A 19425-nucleotide genomic window follows, 5' to 3' on the forward strand; every position below is an offset into this window, starting at 1 on the left:
GGCTTAGAATGCAAATTCAAGGAGAAACGTGTTAGAAAGGATGACTAAACCGAGTATTATGAACGCTGACCGGATGGCCTCCAAATAATCCCTTTTATCCCCCTATTGTGTTCGGGTCAATTTGGACCCTTTTTGAAAATAGTGTGTCTATTGCTTACGTCTTCCCTTTTATTGGTTGATTTCATGCATCGTTTGAAAGTCGATTGCTTTGCTGATTTTTTTTTTTATTTGCACTTAGCTAATTAAAACTTTCCATGGGTCATTTTGACCCAAACTCACCGGTACGTACAGGGTTTTTTGTTATAATGATACCATTTTAAGATCACACAAATACTCCTTCTTGTTATAACTTTGATTCAGTTTAGGTCAAATACAGATCGTTGGCCTCCAAATAATCAGTTCTATCCCCTTACTGTGTTCGGGTCAATTTAGACCCTTTTGAAAATGGAGAGTCCATTGCTTAGGTTTTCCCTTTCATTTGTGAAAACAATGCATTTCATGCATTTTTTTCAATGTTGCTGAAAAAAATGTCGTTTGTTTGCACTTATCGAATTTAAACTTTCTATGGGTCATTTTGACCCAAACCCAGTGGTACTTCCAGAAGTTTTTTGTTATAATGATAACATTTTAAGATCACAGAAATACTCCGTTCTGTGATAACTTTGATTCAGTTTAGAGTAAATACAGATTGCTGGCCGCCAAATAATCCCTTTTATCCCCCTATTGTGTTCGGGTCAATTTTGACCCGTTTTAAAAATGGAGTGTCTATTGCTTACATCTTCCCTTTTATTGGTTGATTTCATGCATCGTTTGAAAGTCGATTGCCTTGCTGATTTTTTTTTTTAATTTGCACTTAGCTAATTAAAACTTTCCATGGGTCATTTTGACCCAAACTCACCGGTACGTACAGGGTTTTTTGTTATAATGATACCATTTTAAGATCACACAAATACTCCTTCTTGTTATAACTTTGATTCAGTTTAGGTCAAATAAGGATCATTTGCAATTTAGACCCTTTTGAAAATGGAAAGTCTCTTGCTTAGTTTTTCCCTTTCATTTGTGAAAAGACGGTTGATTTCATGTATAATTTCAATGTTGCTGAAAAAATTAGGTTAGTTTATGCTTATTGAATCAAAACTTTCTATGGGTCATTTTGACCCAAACCCGGTGGTACTTCCTGAAGATATTTGTTATAATGTTAAAATTTGAAGATCACTCAAATACTCATTCTTGTGATAACTTGGATTTCATTTAGGATAAATGAAAATTGTTGGCCTCCAAATGATCCCTTTTATCCCCCCTATTGTGTTCGGGTCAATTTGGACCCTTTTTGAAAATTGAGTGTCTATTGCTTAGGTTTTCCCTTTTATTGGTTGATTTCATGCATGATTTGAATGTTGATTACTTTGCTGAAAAATGTGTTTTAAGTTGCAATTAGCGAATTAAAACTTTCCATGGGTCATTTTGACCCAACCTCAGTGGTACTTACAGGGTTTTTTGTTATAATGATACCATTTTAAGATCACACAAATACTCCTTATTATAACTTCGATTCTGTTTAGAATTAATACAGATTGTTGGCCTCCAAATAATCCCTTTTATCCCCTGTATTGTGTTCGGGTCAATTTTGACCCATTTTAAAAATTGAGTGTCTATAGCTTTGGTCTTCTCTTTTATTGGTGAAAAGACGGTTGATTTCATGCATAATTAGAATGCTTGTTGCTTTGCTGAAAAATTGAATTTGGTTGTGCTTTGCTAATTAAAACTTTCTATGGGTCATTTTGACCCAAACTCATTGGTAATTCTACAGGTCTTTTGCTATAATGATAACATTTAAGGATCGCACAAATACTCCTTTTGTGATAACTTTGATTTAGTTTATATCAAATAGAGATCAAATAATCCCTTTTATCCCCCTATTGTGTTCGGGTCAATTTGACCCGTTTTAAAAAAAAGAAGTGTCTATTGCTTAGGTCTTCTCTTTTATTGGTGGTAAGACGGTTGATTTCATGCATAATTTGAATGTTGATTGTCATGCTCAAAAAATTTGATTGAGTTTGCACTAAGCTAATTAAAACTTTTTATGGGTCATTTTGACCCAAACCTGGTGGTATGTCTAGAGGTTTTTTGCTACAATAAGAACATTTTCAGGATCACACGAATACTCCTTTTTGTGATAACATTGATTCTGTTTAGAACAAATACAGATCATTGGCCTCCAAAATAATCCCCTTTATTGCCCCTTTGTGTTTGGGTCAATTTTGACCCTCTTTGAAAATGAAGTGTTAATTTCTTAGTTCCTCTATATTATTGGTGTAAAGACGGTTTATTTCATGCATAATTTGAATGTTGATTGCTGTGCTCAGAAAATTGTTTAAGTTTGCACTAAGCTGATTAAAACTTTCAATGGGTCATTTTGACCCAAACCTGGAGGTACTTTCAGAGGTTTTTTGTTATAATGATAACATTTTAGGATCACAAACATACTCATTTTCGTGATTAATTCAGCTTAGAATAAATACAGATTGTTGGCCTTCAAACAATTCCCTTAATATTGTTTCTGGGTCAATTTTGACCCTCTTTGAAAATAAAGTCTATTTCTTAGTTCTTCTCTTTAATTGTTGAAAAACTGTCATAGTTTGTATTTACCTAATTTAAACTATCTGTGGGTCATTTTGATTCAAACTCGGTGGTACTTACATAGGTTTTCGTTATAATGATAAAATTGTGCTGTTATACTAAATTCATCCAACTTATACTACAGTTCAACTTATATATGTTTTTGTTTCCTTCATTTTTTATTTTTTGCTGCGACTTAAACATTGTTGAGACTTATAATCAGAAAAATATGGGGGTGAAGGAGTTTGGGTTTCTGGCTGTAAAAGTTTAAAATTCCTAGCAAAGAAATACAGAAAGTTGTTCAAATAGGTTTTTTTGTTAGTTTGTAAAGAAGAAACTTAAGGAAAATGTGTAATTTTAACAGTTTAGTATTCCGAAGGCAGGTGTTAAGGTATTGCCTGTTTTTTTATTATTATATGATAAAGTGGGGAGAAATAAAATAAGAATTTTGCAATTATCACTCTCTTACATATGTTCTGTATTGTATATATTAATGTGTCCTGGTACCCCTTATGAAATGAACAAATAAACAAAACAAAATAGGGTAAAAGCATCTCTCTTGCTGAATATAAACTAAAACACCATCCACAGCAGATTTATGTAAAAAAAAATGCATCCAGATAATCATCCATAATGTTGTGTTTGCATTAATTGGAAAAGAGGCATAAAGTGAATTTATATTACCAATAAAATGGTATGTTTTTTGCATGGGAATGAACAATGCAGTATAGCAAGAAAAAAAAAAAACATTTTATACTTTTTTTACTACACATTTCTGTACTTTTTATGCTATGCATTTACTATACAATATTTTTATATTTTTTTTATATTTATATTTTATTTTATGTATTTACATTAAATTATACACCAATACTATACATTTCATACATTTTATATTATATTTTTACATTACATTTTATACATTTCAATACCATACTTTTACTATTCTATACATTTTGTACTTCTTACTCTATACATTCGGAATACTATGCATTTTATACCATATGTTCACATTACCTTTAATACCTTTTTGCACTATACGTTTACTGTACTAAATGTTTTATACTTTTTATACCATGCGTTTATACCTTTTATACCATAAATTTGCTATAGTATACATTTTATTTTTCAATGTAGTCTAACACAGAGGTGTTGATGACTTTCTAATGTAATAGGAGGTTTAGTTTACCAGCTAAACTTGTAGAGCGTCCCTTTTTCTTTCTCCTGGGCAAAAGGTCAGCAGATAATGAAATATAAGCAAAGTTCGCATTTTGCGTTAATAACACTAGCATTAAAGGGCACACCCAAAGGTCTGCTGAGCTGCTTTGTGCTTAGAGACACTGTTTACTCATTCTGTGCACAAGTAATTCTGGGAATGTATTCTAGCTGGAGGCTCAGGCGTGCGTCTTATTTGTCAAATGAAGCGTCCGTATCCCGTCCGCCGCGCCACCAGCGAAGCTCATTTGGCGAAGACACGCTGGATTATTAGCTGGTAAATAAATTGGCGTGGCGAGAGAGCTCGCTCAAGTGAGTTTTAGCCGCCGCGAGTCTGCACCGTGTTTAATAGAGCTCTCCTCTGCCTCTCTGCTCAGTCCGGTCCAGCCTTGTCCTAATCAAACAATAACAGCTACAGCTTGTCACCATCTGCTCTTATTACCACTCCATCACCAGCTCCCCTGGTCCGTCTCTCAGAGTATCTTTGTTTCTCCACCTGCAGTGGCTATTTCCAGTTATTCATGTGATTTATGCACAAGCACACCGCTGCAGTTTTTGTACCAGAATGATAGTAGGTAATCAATAGTGTCTGCAGCATTTAAGAAGATGCACATTTTGGAGTTTTAGCATTGAACGGATTAAATGCTTTGGAACAACTACCTTTTATCTGTCAGAGGAAAAAATAACTAATGATTTGGTCTTTCCAGATCAGTTAAACTGTACTTTGACAATGCAGACAACAACAGTATCGTCTGTAAAATTTCAGAGAACCGTTTAGTGTCAGCAAAAGTGAAAAACTTCGTCACAACTTCTCTTATGAGTTGAAACAGGGTGTATGCGGGCAGAAATTGGGCAACCTGTATTGGACATACAGGTGACCCTTACAGATGCTTGATTAGCTCGCAGAGATAAAAAGTTCATACACAGTTTTTATCTACGGGTATGCTGCGGACGACATGTTGTATTGAACTCTTAAACAACAGGCAACCTCCCAAAATCATGCGCAAGGTTCCTGTTGGCCCTGTTCAAGTGATAAGTATGTACAGACCGTGTACCTTGAGTGGATATCCTACAGGTGTCCTACGACCACGTGCGTGTCACCTTCACACCCTTTGCATACAGTAGTTATGTCAGTTGTATGGAGCCAGTGCATCCACCTTACAACTATAGTGCGACGTAAGGGCACTATTCGGCAGCATAATTCATAGGTCATGAGGTTGTCCACTTTACATTGTCCTTATAAATACTTGAAGATATACCTACCACACCAATGAAAATCGTGTTCCATTTTCATGACATCTCGAGGTGGCCGTATGGGTCTTAAGGGAAGTGCAGGAAACACCTAGACTTCACTTAACCACTTCTATCTACGAGCCTCCATGGGTCTGGACATCCCAAAAACCACAGCACAATAAGGCTAGATGTAAGCTATGATTGTTATTGTTTTCCACCTACCTGGTTTCTTTGGGTCACAGAAGGATACAAGTACAGTACACTCTAAAAGTTTCTCATTCAATACATTTCCTTTATATTCATGACTCTTTACGTTGTAGATTCACACAACTATACATGTGGAATAATGTACCTAACCAAAAAAAAGGCGAAATGACTAAAATTGTGTTTGATATTCTAGTGTCTCTAAAATTGCCACCCTTTGCTCTGATTACTGCTTTGCATACTCTTGGCATTTTCTTGATGAACTTCAAGAGGTCGTCACCAGAAATGGTTTTCAAACAGTCTTGAAGGAGTTCCCAGGGGTGTTTAGTACTTGTTGGGCCCTTTCTCTTCACTCTGCGGTTTAGATCATCCAAAAACATCTCAATGGGTGATGGATGGCCAGATCTCCCTCTTGGTCAAATAGACCTTACACAGCCTTCTTCAATGAGAATCTACAATGTAAATAGTCATTAAAATAAATGAACTCATTGATTGAGAAGGTGTGTCCAAACGTTTGGCTTTTATTGTATTCAACAGTCTAATTCTGCAAGTTGATGAAGTCTGAAGAAGTCTGTTGGGTTCATCATACACACACAGAATGTAAAAAACCATCCAGGAAATCCCATTGTTTTTCATATGACGAGGAAGACAATAAGTATTTGGTCAATTGTGACAGTGACAATGACAGAAGTCATCTTTTCCTGTTTTCCCAACACATTCTCATTCCTAAGTCGTCATATTTTGACGTTTGGTTGAGGATCCCTCTGTGTCAAAAATTGTTGTTTTTAGTGTCCCCAACTTGTCATTTTTTGACGTGCTGGCTGTTCCCATTAAATCATGGGTCCCCAACATCTAGGCCGTTAACAAGAATTGGTCCAGTACTGGGATGCAGAGAACACCAATACCCTAACCCGGCACCGGCTCGCGTCCTGGCCCAGGTTAGGGCCGGTATTGAGTCTAGTACCTGTTTGGGTCTGGTACCACATCTGTTACTGCGTTTGGTACCGCTTTTATAGCCGGGGTAGGGTACCAGTGCTGGACTGGTCTTCGGGACGCATCCGGTACCGGCACCTTAACCCAGGGATGCTGCCCAGTACCGTTTCTGGTACCGGTTCAGGTCTGGTACCCCATCTGGTACCGCTCAGGGTCTGGTTTCACGTCCAGTACCAGGTTAGAGTACCAAAGATCAGTCTGCGTCCAGTTCCCCATCCGGTACAGCATCTGGTACTGCATTTCTGGTACTGATACGGACCCTTGATTTTACAAAAAAACGACAAATTAGGGACACCAGAAATCCCAGTTTTTGACGCAGACCTTACCCAAACATCCATATGTGACGAGTTGAGAATGGGAATATGTTGGTTTTTCCTGCTACTTTGGTCCATTCTTCCATGTAGATCTTTTTTATGTCTGCATCTGTAGACCTAAGGTGGATAAAATAAATTGGGGCCTCGTCCGGGATCTTAATTTAATCTGTTTAGGTCAAGAGCTTTGATGTTCTGGGCAACACAAACTCTCAACTTACTCCGTAAATGATCTATTGGATTGAGGTTCAGAGACCAGGTAGACCACTCAAGAACCTTGAAAAACTTTTGATGAAGTGACTCTTTTGTGGGTGAGTTTGGAACCACTATCATGCTGGAAGATCCAGCCAGGTTTCATCCTCAATGTTCTCACTGACTTCATATCTGTGTCCAATTTGGTTCAAACCAAAAACGGGAACAGTCTCCCAGTTACACACAGAACGTTACGCAAACTGAAAGCCTGAACATTTAATACCTCTGCACCTCAATAATATCTTTCTCCAATTGAATTTATCATCTCTTTCTGTGTGTCCGGCACACTTCCAGCATCGGCATTTCAGCACCTTTAGGGCCCCCTATAACGGTCGCCATTAGACCTGATGTCCATGCTGACCTGCAGGCTCTGTCATCCATTCTGTGGAGTTGGCCTGGCACTGCTATTGCCAGTCCCATTGTGCTGATGGTTTTATATCACACTGAATGTGGCTGACCGGCTAATATATGGTGCCATTATATTGTTTGATGGTGGAGATGGGTGATTATGCTGCTGATAAACCGCAGCGAACCAGGGAGCCTATAGGCCAATTGCTCATTAAGACATGTATTGATCTTGAGCATTGACTTTTTTTTTGTATGCGTGTGAACATGTGACCTACGCTACGGACTGTACTTATTGTCGTGCGTTCTGGGTGTTTTTGCATCTGCCGGTTTACAGGTGCCAGCTCGGGTTTTTATGTGGAAGCGAAGGCTTTGTGGGGACGCTGGTGACCAAGCCAGCTGCTGAGATGCTGTTCAATATCAGCTGTTACTGGCAGAGAAGCAGAGCGGGGGAGGACTGTCAAAGGCGTGAATTGGAATTGTTTTCTATATGCACAGCTGGTGAGCCGCTACTCTTTGTCGACTGTGATAGCAGCTGACACCAGACTGCGATTTGCTTAGCAGCAGGCACAATGCAGCGTGCCAGTGCCTCACATTCACATCCCGTATTCATTTCCTCAAAAATGCGTCTGTGTTTTTGTGAAAATGTATCAGGGCGGGACTGTCCCGCCTTTTAGGTTGTTTATGTCGTTCAAAGAAACAGTTGGACAGAAGGGACGATGTTTAGGATTTATGTGTGTCAGCATTCATTTGGGAGACATCCTTTAGAATGGTTTGGCTCGAGTCCAGTGAAGATTTAAAAAGTTCTTCTCAAGTTAATTTAATTTTCATCACAAAGGACAGTTTCTCTAATGCCAGGTACCATCTTGACCGCGACTTTTCAGCTGTCCTTTAAAGTTTCAGGCTCTGTCCTCATCTGCGAGTCACTTACCAAGTTTCTCCGTAAGAGTTGTTTTTTTTCCCCCGATGACATAATCACAATAAGTCTTTAACGGGGCTTTGTCCTTTTCTAACGAGCACTTTTAACAGCCTCTTTTTACTGTAAGTTGACATTTTAAGCACAGGAAAACAAGCTAAAATCTTTGTCTTTTTCTCTTAGAAGAAACAAAAGAAAAAACTTGCACACACATTCCTGTCTATATATACTAGTGAGGACTTTGATTGATTACCTGGTTTGCTCTTTTTTTCATTCAGTCACCTTTTGTATTTAATAATATTTTTCTAATTATTGTCTATTTAACATACCTTATACATAAGATAAAGTCATGGTCTCTATCCTATTTTTGTTGAAAAAATACTTTCACACACATTCTTGTCTATGTAAGCTGGTGAGGACTTAATTTGACTACCTGGTTTGTTCTATTTTCATATAGTAGTCTTAAGCATTTAATAATCTTTTTTAAAATTATGCTCTATTTAAAGTACCTCATATTCCTGTCTCTCTATACTAGTGGGGACTTAGTTTGACTACCTGGTTTGCTCTTTTTTCATATAGTCCCCTTGTACATTTTATATATATATATATATATATATATATATATATATATATATATTGATTATTGCCTATGCATAAGCTAAAGTCTGTGTCACTTTCTTATTTTTGTTGAAAAAACAATTTCACACACATTCCTGTCTATGTATACTAGTGAAGACTTTGGTTGATTACCTGGTTTGTTCTTTTTTCATATAGTTAGTTTCTGCATTTAATAATCTTTTTATTATTATTACTATTATTACTGTTGAATTAAAGTACCTGATACATAAACTAAAGTATTTGTCCTTTTCTGAGGACTTAGTTTGACTACATGGTTTGTACCTTCTGCATATATTATTATTTTTATTTTTAAATTACTGTCTATTTAAGGTACCTGAAACAATAACTAAAGTCTCTATATTATCTTTACTGAAGTACTACTTTCACTCACATTCCTGTTCATGTATCCTAGTGAAGACTTAGTTTTTTTTTATACTACCTGTTCTTTTTGTCATACAATCTATTCTAATTACTGTCTATATAACGTACCTGATACATCAGCTAAAATATTTGTCTCTTTCTAATTTTTGCTGAAGAAATACTTTTCCCACACATTCCTGTCTATGTATACTAGTAGGGACTCTATTTATTTATTTTTCATTTTTGCTATTATTATTATTATTGATTTTTTTTTCTTACTTTTAAACTACCTATTTTTTTTACTTATGTCACACAGTTGCCTTCTGCATTAAATAATCCACTTTAATTCCTGTCTTTTTTTAATGTAGCTGGTCCATTTTTTTTTCTCTTTCATGTATTTTAGATTAAAAGCATTTAAGATTGACTAAAAATGCAGGTTTTCTTGAGTGGAAGTTATCCAGAACATATTTGCCCATCAAAATGACAAGTTTTAAATGGTTCTGACTCATCTCTACAAATGTGTGTTGTAGCTGGTGGAGCCCCTGACCCCCAGTGGAACCGCCCCCAACCAAGCTCAGCTGCGCATCCTCAAAGAGACAGAGCTCAAGAGGGTCAAGATTCTTGGTTCTGGAGCTTTCGGAACCGTCTACAAGGTCAGTTAGCGAAGCCTACCCAGCATCTACGATAAGTTCACCAGAATGTGACACTTCAAGCAATCCTCCTCAGCATTTCTCTTTTGTAATAATGCTTCCTGCCAGACATGAGACGAGAACCTTGAACAGAAACTGTCGTTTTTCTCCTCAAACGCACCGCTGCCGGCTAAATTATTCATCCAGCTACCCCCTAAAGAACAGCGGGAAACCCATCAAATAAATACGGCTATAAATACAGCTCCAATTTCTTACCAGGCCTGATATTGATGTGGCTGTTTAATTTTATTGTATATTCTACTTTTTCCATCCACGACACGACTTACAGACTGTTATATTACTAAAGGAATTTGAGGATTTTCGTCAGATTTTTTGACTCCAACAACAGAGCAAAGCTTGGACCAGAGGTATGCGGGGCAAAGCGTTCAATGCACCAGGACAGTAGCCCTCATTAAACCCAACCAGGACCTATTAAAAGCATCCGTCTTGGCCGTGTGTGTTTGAGCATGTTTATGAGGACTTAGAGCGCCGCGTTTATGGTGATTGCTTGTGTATTTCAGGGCATCTGGGTCCCCGAAGGTGAAACAGTGAAGATCCCCGTTGCCATTAAAATCCTCAACGAGGCCACCGGCCCTAAAGCCAATGTGGAGTTCATGGACGTGAGTATTTATACCACAACAATTTGTGTCTACTTGTATTCACTGCAGTACGTCCGAGCTGTAAAGCCTTAGCGGTGTCGGAGAGATGGCCGGAGCTGTCTCTTTGGTGGGATTGTGCGTTTGGCGGTAAATTCTTATGAGAGTACCACCTGTAATAAATTGGACCCAACTGCGCTGTACAGGGGGTTTGTATTGAACAAAACTCTATTAAAAAACACCAGCAGTTTATGAGAGATGGCTTTATTGGAATGGAGACAAAAGGAAGAGTCAGGCAAAAAAAGTTTCATACTTTTGCTGTTTTATCTCTGTCATTTTGTCGACTTCTTCCTCCTCTGTCATTTATGTTTGACCTCGTGGTTACAATTTTTACTTGTATTCAGAACGATAGGATACCACTATTGAATTACTGAGAACTTTTTAACTTTTGAGTCAAAAGCAAAGACAAAACAATACATTTAGATTATTAAAGTAATAAAAATAAAAGCTATGGTCTTTGTCTCTTTCTTATAAATTGCAAAAAAAAATAAAAACTTTCACACACATTCCTGTCTATGTATACTAATGAGGACTTTTTTTTTTTTCATCTTTTAAGCTAACTTTTTTTATATATATAACAAAACTAACTGAGTGCAGGTTGGTCAGTGGAACCCATTGAATTTTAACCATTTAATACTAAAGATGTCCACAATTTAACTGTTACTGACAGTTACAATAAAACCTTTGAATTTGAATGTCGCTGGTGATAACTAAATAATCGTCTTTGACATACTGTAACTCTTCTTCCTCCTCTGCCATTTATATTTGAATTTGTGGTTACAATTTTAACTTAAACTCATATTCATTCAGAACAATAGGATCCTACTATTGAATTAATGCAAACTTTTAAAGAGTTCGTCAAGGTCCTTTGAGTCAGCCGGCATTTACGTCATTTGTAAAATCAAAGCCAAAACAATACATTTAGATTGTTAAAATTATAAAAGTAAAGGCTAAAGTTTTTGTCTCTTTCTTATGAATTACTAAAGAAAAAAAAAAAACTTTAACACACATTCCTGTCTCTGTATACTAGTGAGGACTTTAAAAAAGAAATCTTTTAAACGACCATTTTTTTTAATTAAATTTTATATCGTAAGTACTTGAATGCAGGTTTATCAATAGAATACATGAACTCTTAACCCCTTAATACCAAAGGTGTCGCTGATGACGACTAAATAACAAACAGTCTTTGATGTACCGTAACTATTCAGCCGTTCACAGGATTCTGACATGGTGAACAGAAGCTTTTCAAATCACCTTTATGCTACTCTTGTGATTACATGTCAATATTATTATTACAAAACGTGCAGCCACTGAACAGATAGTGATATATAGGTAGTGTCTTTTTTCAAAACATGGAAGTGCCAACTGTTTAAAAAATGGATCATGAAGGAGAAATTGATAATTTGCGTTTTGGAATTCTATGACACCAAATACTTCAAGTATCGGAATAGAGCTGTGAAAGAAAAAGCCTGGAGCAAGATAGTGTTTAGTGAATAGTGAATCCGCATTCCGTTGTGTATGAAACATTACAACGATATGCAACCCATTACTAATGTGAAGTGTTGCATAATGGCACAATGTATGTACCATCTTAATGACAAAATATAATATGTTCTTAACCTTTGAATTAAGTGGTAATAACCAGATATTGTCAGATTAAATTATAATTCTATAGCCTCTCTGGAAATGGCAACAAAATATATTGAATTTGAACCGCAGTTTTAAAACTCAGTTTTTAGATCATACGTGATTGAGTCAAACTGTGGGGTTATTTGAGAATGGGCATAAATCTGGGTCAAAAAAAGAAAAGTTTTTGCACCAAGTAAGAAATAAGTTGTATACGAATAAAATAGTGTCTATTTTTATCTTTTTCTAATTATAAGGACACCAAATGTAAACTAAATTTCTTGTGTCTTAAACCCTTAATAGTATTCTGGTGAGCTGTCATGACTCCAGTTGATTTCCTTTTATACAAGCTTCAACCCGGAAGTTGATGATTCAAATTAATTGATGATTTAAATGCACATAATTTGAAGTCACTTAGTATTTAAAGCAGAGAGAAGCTAGTTCTAATGAAACAAGCAAAACCCGGCCTTAAATAGAGATTATTGAGATTAGAGATTACATTGCAGAGTTTAGTGATTGATATTTCAGTGACAAAATATAAATAAACCCAAAGAACTGCTAAGGATCTATGAAAATATTTAAAACAAAAACACAAAAAGACTTTAGTCCTTTGAATAAAATGACTTTTTTGAGACGTAAGAAGCTTCTTTCAGGCAATTTCTCTGATGTCTCTTTGGGATTTTCTTTTGATTCTCTGTCCTTTCACTGACCTTTATTCCTTTTATCTGTGGGGATTTTCAGGTTTTAAATGTTTTATACAGTCAAACGTTAATACCCCCCCCCCCTTTAATCTTGTGAGCATTTGCCTAAGAGATAATAAAAACCATCTGTTCATATTAGGTCATAGTATTTGTGAAATGTGGCCTCAGATAAATAATAATCCAAAATAAACTCCAAACTAAAAGAGAGAAAACAAGTATGTACGCAACATTTTTTTTTTAAGTAACCTCTTTGTTGACTTGTATCATAATTACTGGTTATTATTTTGGTTGGAGTTATAAAATAAATTAAAGTAGAATCAGATTAAAGGTTTTTATGACTTAAAAAATCTTTTATCGTCTAAAGTTTTAATACAAAATCTATTAAAACATTTAAAAGAAAAAATGTGAATTACAAAAAGTTTGACTTATGTTTGGTTTGATAAAATAAAAACATAAAAACACAAATTCCAATTTCAAAATAAATTTTAATGGTCCTAAAATTATGTCACTCCTAAAGTTCGAAAATTCTAAATTCTAACATGAAAAACTTATTTTGTCTTAGATTTTGATTTTTTTTTCCTTTTTTAATACTACTAGACTTACTAATTTGACAGTAGATCAGGTTTAAGGTTTGACAGGTTTAAGTGAAATGATAATTTTGACAATTTTTTAACAAAAACTTTAACGATTTTTCGATTGGTGTTATTCTTTGACCGCTTTTGCCATCAACTTAATTACGACAGCTTTTGAAGCGCAGAAAAGCAGCCATGCCTTAATATGTATACATATGTTTTGTTATTAGCTGTGTTTCCATTAACTATAAATTTGCGCAAATTGGATTTGTGAAACTAAATCCACCCAATGGAAACACGACAATAAAAAAACAACTCACATTTATTGAATAAAAAGGTTTTGCACTTGGAGGAGGTGGTTTCTGAGGCGTATCAAAATCGACCTATTTCGCAAATCTGCAGTGGAAACACTTTATTCAAATCAAATGAGTCATGTGACCAACAACCGGATAGCGCACGCAAGAGCTCCCACAGCATCGTACAGCTCACCAAAAGCTAACCGTGTCATGTGGGATTGTTGGATCCAGAGTTCCTCTGTAAAATCACCAACTAAGATTTCCCAAAATCGTTTCATGCGTAGCCGCTCCCACGTAGCTTACCGCCTGAATAAGACGCCGACATCTCCTTTGATAGATGACGCTAGCGCTGTGGCAGAAACTTGAATGTTCTGCTGTTAAACAAAATCTTGACTTATTGTATGAGTTGGTTTGTGTTAATTCGCATAATTAGGATTTAATGGAAACAGTGTGATTACGAAGTGAATTTATTTAGACATTTCTAGAATTTCAATGAAGCAAATGTGTCACCGAAACGGAGCTAGCATCAAGTAGCAAACGAGAAAAGGGGTTTGACAAAAATGTCACATATTGACGTTTGGTTTAAGGGTAACCAAACCCTAAATCAACTTGTTTGGGTGGTTGACCTCTATAAATGAGGGTTTGAAACTACTCTCAGAATTTTCTGATAATTTAAAATAAACTTGTACAATTCTAAAAAATAATGGTCAAAATCCGTTTGTGTGCTGCCCCCTACAGGTTGAAACGAGGTACTACAGTTAGATTTCGTGATTGCTCAAACCATTTAAGTTCCACATCATTTCAGAGGTCATGATCTGCAGCTCCAGTAATGATAACAGTTCTGTTCCCAGCTTCACCCGTCTGACTGGATTTTCTTATTTCAGCTGTGGGCGGAGTCAGCTTCCAACTGTCCTTTTTGGTTACTCTTTAACCCTTCCACTCTCCTAGGCTTGTTGACATCAAAAGTAGGGTCATCTGGACCCAACAAGACTGTGCGCTGAACTTATTTTTTCAATGATTGTCGATTGTTGACCTTTACTGGTGTCCAATGACAGACATGAAGTTTTGTCCACCTTTGTCATGAAAGGACTAACATCTCAATGTAAGAGAGGGGTCATCTGGACCCCATAAGAGAGCTCGAGGGTTAAGGATGTTCTAGGTGTCCCTAACTCGTCGCTTTTTGAAGTGCTGACTGTTCCCAATAAATGGTGGGTCTCAAACTCCAGGCTGCGAACTGGAACCGGTCCAGTACCGGGATGCGGAGCGCACCAGTACCCTAACCCAGTACTGGTACCCTAAACCGACTTGCGTCCGCTACCGCATTCGGGCTTGGTTCGCGTCTAGTACCAGGTCAAATCCGGTCGCGCATCGCGTCCAGGGTACTAGTACTGGGCTAGGGTACCAGCCGCAGCTTGAGACCCACGTCTAGTACCGCGTCCCAAATGTTGCGTAACCCTTGATTTTATGAAAAGCCAATAGGTCAAAAAATGACGAGTTGGGGGATGCCCAAAACGTCAAAAAGTGGCGCGGAGGAGGTCCTTAACCAAACGTAAATATGTGACGACTTGGGAACAAGAATGTTCTGATACACCATAAAGCTCTGTGACTCAAGACAGGAGATTCAAAAACTTTTATGATTTGAGACATAAAAAGTGTTTGCAATTTGCCAGCAGCTGGGCCAACGGGCAAAATGGCCACCATTGTCAAATCAGTTAAATTAGTCTCTGGTTTGAAGTTTGTTCAATTAGAACAATCGAAACCCAGTTAAATGTCCATTTGCTGGCTTCATGACAAACTCAAAGATCCTGAAATTTACTGGTCACTGTGTAACAAAGAACACAATGAATTTGGTTTACTCATTTGTGGTTGTGATTTTTCATAGCCTACCCATAAGCTTTTCTCTGTCTTTCTCATCTTTTCCTCTTTCTGTGACTCCCAGTGGGTGTCTCCGTCCATCCAGAGCCAATATGCTCCGTCTGCTGGCTTGTTAAACAGCAATCTAAAGGCAAGCTCACGCTTTGCCACCGAGAAACTAGCCACTGGAGTGCCAGCTCCAAACACGCTCCAAAAACCCACACCGACACACACACACAAACAAGTATGTCCTTTTGCAAAAAAAGAACGCCTCCCCCTTGTGGTTGTGGTTTGGCAGGTCAGAGATGCGAAGCGACTTGCTTATGTCGGCAAATATACGAATCTGAGTTGATTATTTGATATGTGAAATGCATGGGCCTGGTAATACACTGATTTAGTGCGCGCTGATGAATGCATACACATGCTGGAGCATGCACAAGCTTTTGCAGAGCTCAAAACAGCCTCTCCGTCCCGCATGTGTGCGAAACGCGCGTGTGCCTGGGAAAGAGAGCAAGGTAGCGAGATGGGAAAGGCGGGTCAGCCGGCAGTAATGGAGGTCAGCGCTTGGGGAGATGAGAGAGAAATCAAGACACACACACCCGTGCGCATGCACACACACAAGTCCTCAAAGGTTTGCCTGGAGTGTAGAAACCAAGAGCCGGAGTTTAGCCCGACACAGTTTACAACTCCTGGGGTCTCTTGGGATAACAGAGTGACAATAAAGCACTCTGTCGTCCTCTTTTCTTCCTCTTTTGATCCAAGGGTGTTAGGCAAGTCCGGTGTAGAGGTGGCTCGAAATGTCAGGTGGGGAGTAGTTGCTAGGGGAGGTTTTATTAGCTATAGTGGCTCTACTTTGGCTGGGAAGATTTAGCTGAAATCAGAGCACTAATGCTCCCAAACCTTCAAAAATGGCCTCTTTGTCTGTTTAGGACTAATTCTTTACTCATATTCACCCGTTTATGGGTTGACTCAGGTTACTGAGTTGTCTGGGTCTGTGGAGGGTTGTGGACTGGTGAGGATGGATCTTACAGGGAGCATAGATCTGTCTTGCAGTTCCCATACGGCCACCTTAAAGGGTGTCATGACTATTGAACAAACAATTGTTGTACGTTTGATAAGCGTAACGTGACACAATTGTAAGGATAATGTAATGCCTTAGTGCTGCAAGTTCTTGGATAGTCCGGTAGGGTTGGGCACCGAAGTTTGGTTCCTAGTAGGAACTGTTATGATTTATGTAGTTCTACTGAAACCGAAAGAAGCTGCTGCAAACAGTGCTAAGTTTCACTGAAGGTCTATTTGTCTTTGGACATGTCAATCACTTCTACTCTGTTCAGTACTTTGAAGTTCCTTTCCTGCAAAAGTGGGCTGGTTCATGTAAGACCCATGATGGGGCCACCGCTTGAATGTCTGGCTGTATTTCACAGCATGTCACAGAAGTTTGACAGGTCGTTGCGTCGCATCTGCCAATCAGGAACTCAGCTTTGGACAATTCAACCCCTTAATGCTGATTGTCAAGCAGAGAGACACTGGGTCATATTTTTAGAGTCTTTGGTGTGACTCGGCCGGGATTTGAACCCACGACCTTCCAATCTCTGGGCGGACACTCTACCACAAGGCCACTGAGCTGGTATATACAGGTGATGCTATCATTTGAGACGCAAACTCTCCTTAAATAGTAAAATTTCCTCACCTGTCACCTGCTTACCTAGTGGGCCACGATCCTAGAATTTTTGCATAGGCCATCTGCTCGCCCCCTACAGGTTTACCCAGTTGATTTGCCAGCCGGTATCCTCCCACAAGGGCAGGTATGACAAAAGCATAATCCCCTTCTGTCTCTTTATACTCACATTTCAGTATCTAAATTCAAAGAGACGTCTCATCTATTTATCACCTGCTCCAAGGCCGTACTCAGACACACACCTCCTTGACCACTTGCTATGTGGTGTGTGTCCTTGAGCGTGCGAGTGCTCCAAAGGGCCGCCAAGAGACTCTGTCCACATGCTCAAACGCGAGAGGGATAGACAGAGTCAACAAGAGATGGAAGTGAGTGTCTTCAAGCGACGGCACGAGTGCTCCTGCTGCACGCCAGCCCCGAGTAAACCAGCCTTCGCAATCATAACACTTCATCACCGCCACACACTCCACTGCTCGAAGCTCCGCAATAACAATTACCTAACGTCGAGTCCCAACTGTTCAAACGTCCACGTCCATCTGCTACGAGGGGACGAGAATGAAAGCGAGGGAAAATCTCCCCAGCATAGGGGTGTTGCAAGCCCGCACGTTTGGGAAAGTTTGCATCGTCAGATAGAGTTAAAGGCTATCCGTCCGGCCTATGAGATGTAAATCGGGAGGGTATTATCACTTTGAGAAAACCGTGGACATGCACGCCAGACGTAGGAATCGCACAAGTGTTTACATCATGCAGTTGCTTTCACCTCCAGATGGAAGTATCTGAAATCCTCGGCAGTGTTATACATAAATGATAGATGCACGGTCTGACAAAATCGACTAAAATAAACTAGCTTGAGGGTAAAATGTGCATCCCTGGATTTTTGACTTGCAAATTCTGGCAGAGGTCTTCAAAGCTGATATGATTTCATTAGGAATAGATTTGGCACGGCATAATTTGTTCTCTGGATGTTGTTGGTCCTTGATTTGTTTTTTTATGCCACGACGATCCATGTCGAATTTCAATTGTTGCGAAGATAAATACTTGTTCAGTGCCGTCCCAATCAAAGTGAAGGACTTTGGGTAATTAACCTAAAGCGCATCAGAAATTATGCAACACTTTCTGTTTGAAAGCCAAACTGGAATCAGTTTTGATGGCCAGTCAGATGTTGGAACACGAATACTCATAAATGGATTTGCCTTTATGATTAGATTTAATAACATTGTGAATGCGGGTTTTCAAAAACATCACATCAAGGTCATAATTGTGTACAAATAAAATCATGACCTTTTATTTGTTGGATGACTGCAGAACTAGAAAAATGTGTCAAACTGTCCTTGCGCAAGACTATGAGCCTCACTTTGCTCCCAATGGCAATAGGTCAGTAGTGTCAAACTCAATCGCACAAGGGGCCAAATCCAAAACACACCTTAGGTCGCGGGCCGAACAGGATAAACATTTATTGAACACTCAAAAACTACATTTTTAAAACTTCAAAACTGTAACTTTTTAACATAATTTTGACCTTGATATAAAGCATTACCTGTAATAATGCTAGTATGAATGCTATAAGCTAAATTTAGCCGCTGAAGATGCGAGGGCTTATAGCTGAAGATGCTGAAATTGATAGCTAAAAACGCTGAAGCTGATGGATGAAAGCTAATAGCCAGCTAAACTGTTAGTTAAATGCCAAATTAGCCTAAAAAACTATAAGAAAAATAGGTTAGCCAAATCCACTAGCATGTATCTAAAATATTAACTAAACTCAGAAAAAGCCTAAAAAAAGCTTAAATTAGCAAAAACAACTAGCATGTTGCTGAAATGTTAGCTAAAACTCCAAAACAGTCTTAAAGAGACTAAATTAGCCAAAAGAGCTACCATGTAGCTAAAATATTAACTTAACTTTGAAATAGTCTAAAAAAAAATGAAAAATGTGCCTAAATTAGCCAAAACAGCTGGCATATAGCTGAAATATTAGCTAAACTCCAAAATAGCCTAAAAAGTCTTGGTAAATGCCAAAACTGTCTAAAAATCTACCAAATTGACAAATTTTTAAGACTCTAAAACTTAAACTTTTTAACAAAATTATGAATAATAAAAAGGCAAAAAAAATTATCCCAGAATAAATCAACTTAAACCTTAAATAACTTAAAAATAAACGCAAGATACCATCGGGCCATTAATCTTAATAAAATAAAATGATCTGGAAGGCCGGTGGGCCCCCCGGACCTTGACTTTGACATGTGTCGTAGACGATTGCACTACTTTCTCTTAGCACTGTTTTCCTGAGTGGAAA

At 38.0% G+C, this 19425-nt stretch overlaps 1 protein-coding gene across 1 annotated transcript in view; it reads left to right on the forward strand.

Annotated features, from left to right (window-relative positions):
• Window positions 1–19425, forward strand: part of si:ch73-383l1.1 (receptor tyrosine-protein kinase erbB-4) — a 439732-nt gene that overhangs the window by 359079 nt on the left and 61228 nt on the right. The window contains exons 18-19 of the mRNA XM_024288936.2: window positions 9597–9719; window positions 10277–10375. Coding sequence (XP_024144704.1) covers window positions 9597–9719; window positions 10277–10375 — 222 coding nt within the window. The remainder of the gene's footprint in view (window positions 1–9596; window positions 9720–10276; window positions 10376–19425) is intronic.

Source organism: Oryzias melastigma, linkage group LG2 (genome assembly GCF_002922805.2).
Source record: "Oryzias melastigma strain HK-1 linkage group LG2, ASM292280v2, whole genome shotgun sequence".
Classification (NCBI taxonomy): Eukaryota; Metazoa; Chordata; class Actinopteri; order Beloniformes; family Adrianichthyidae; genus Oryzias; species Oryzias melastigma.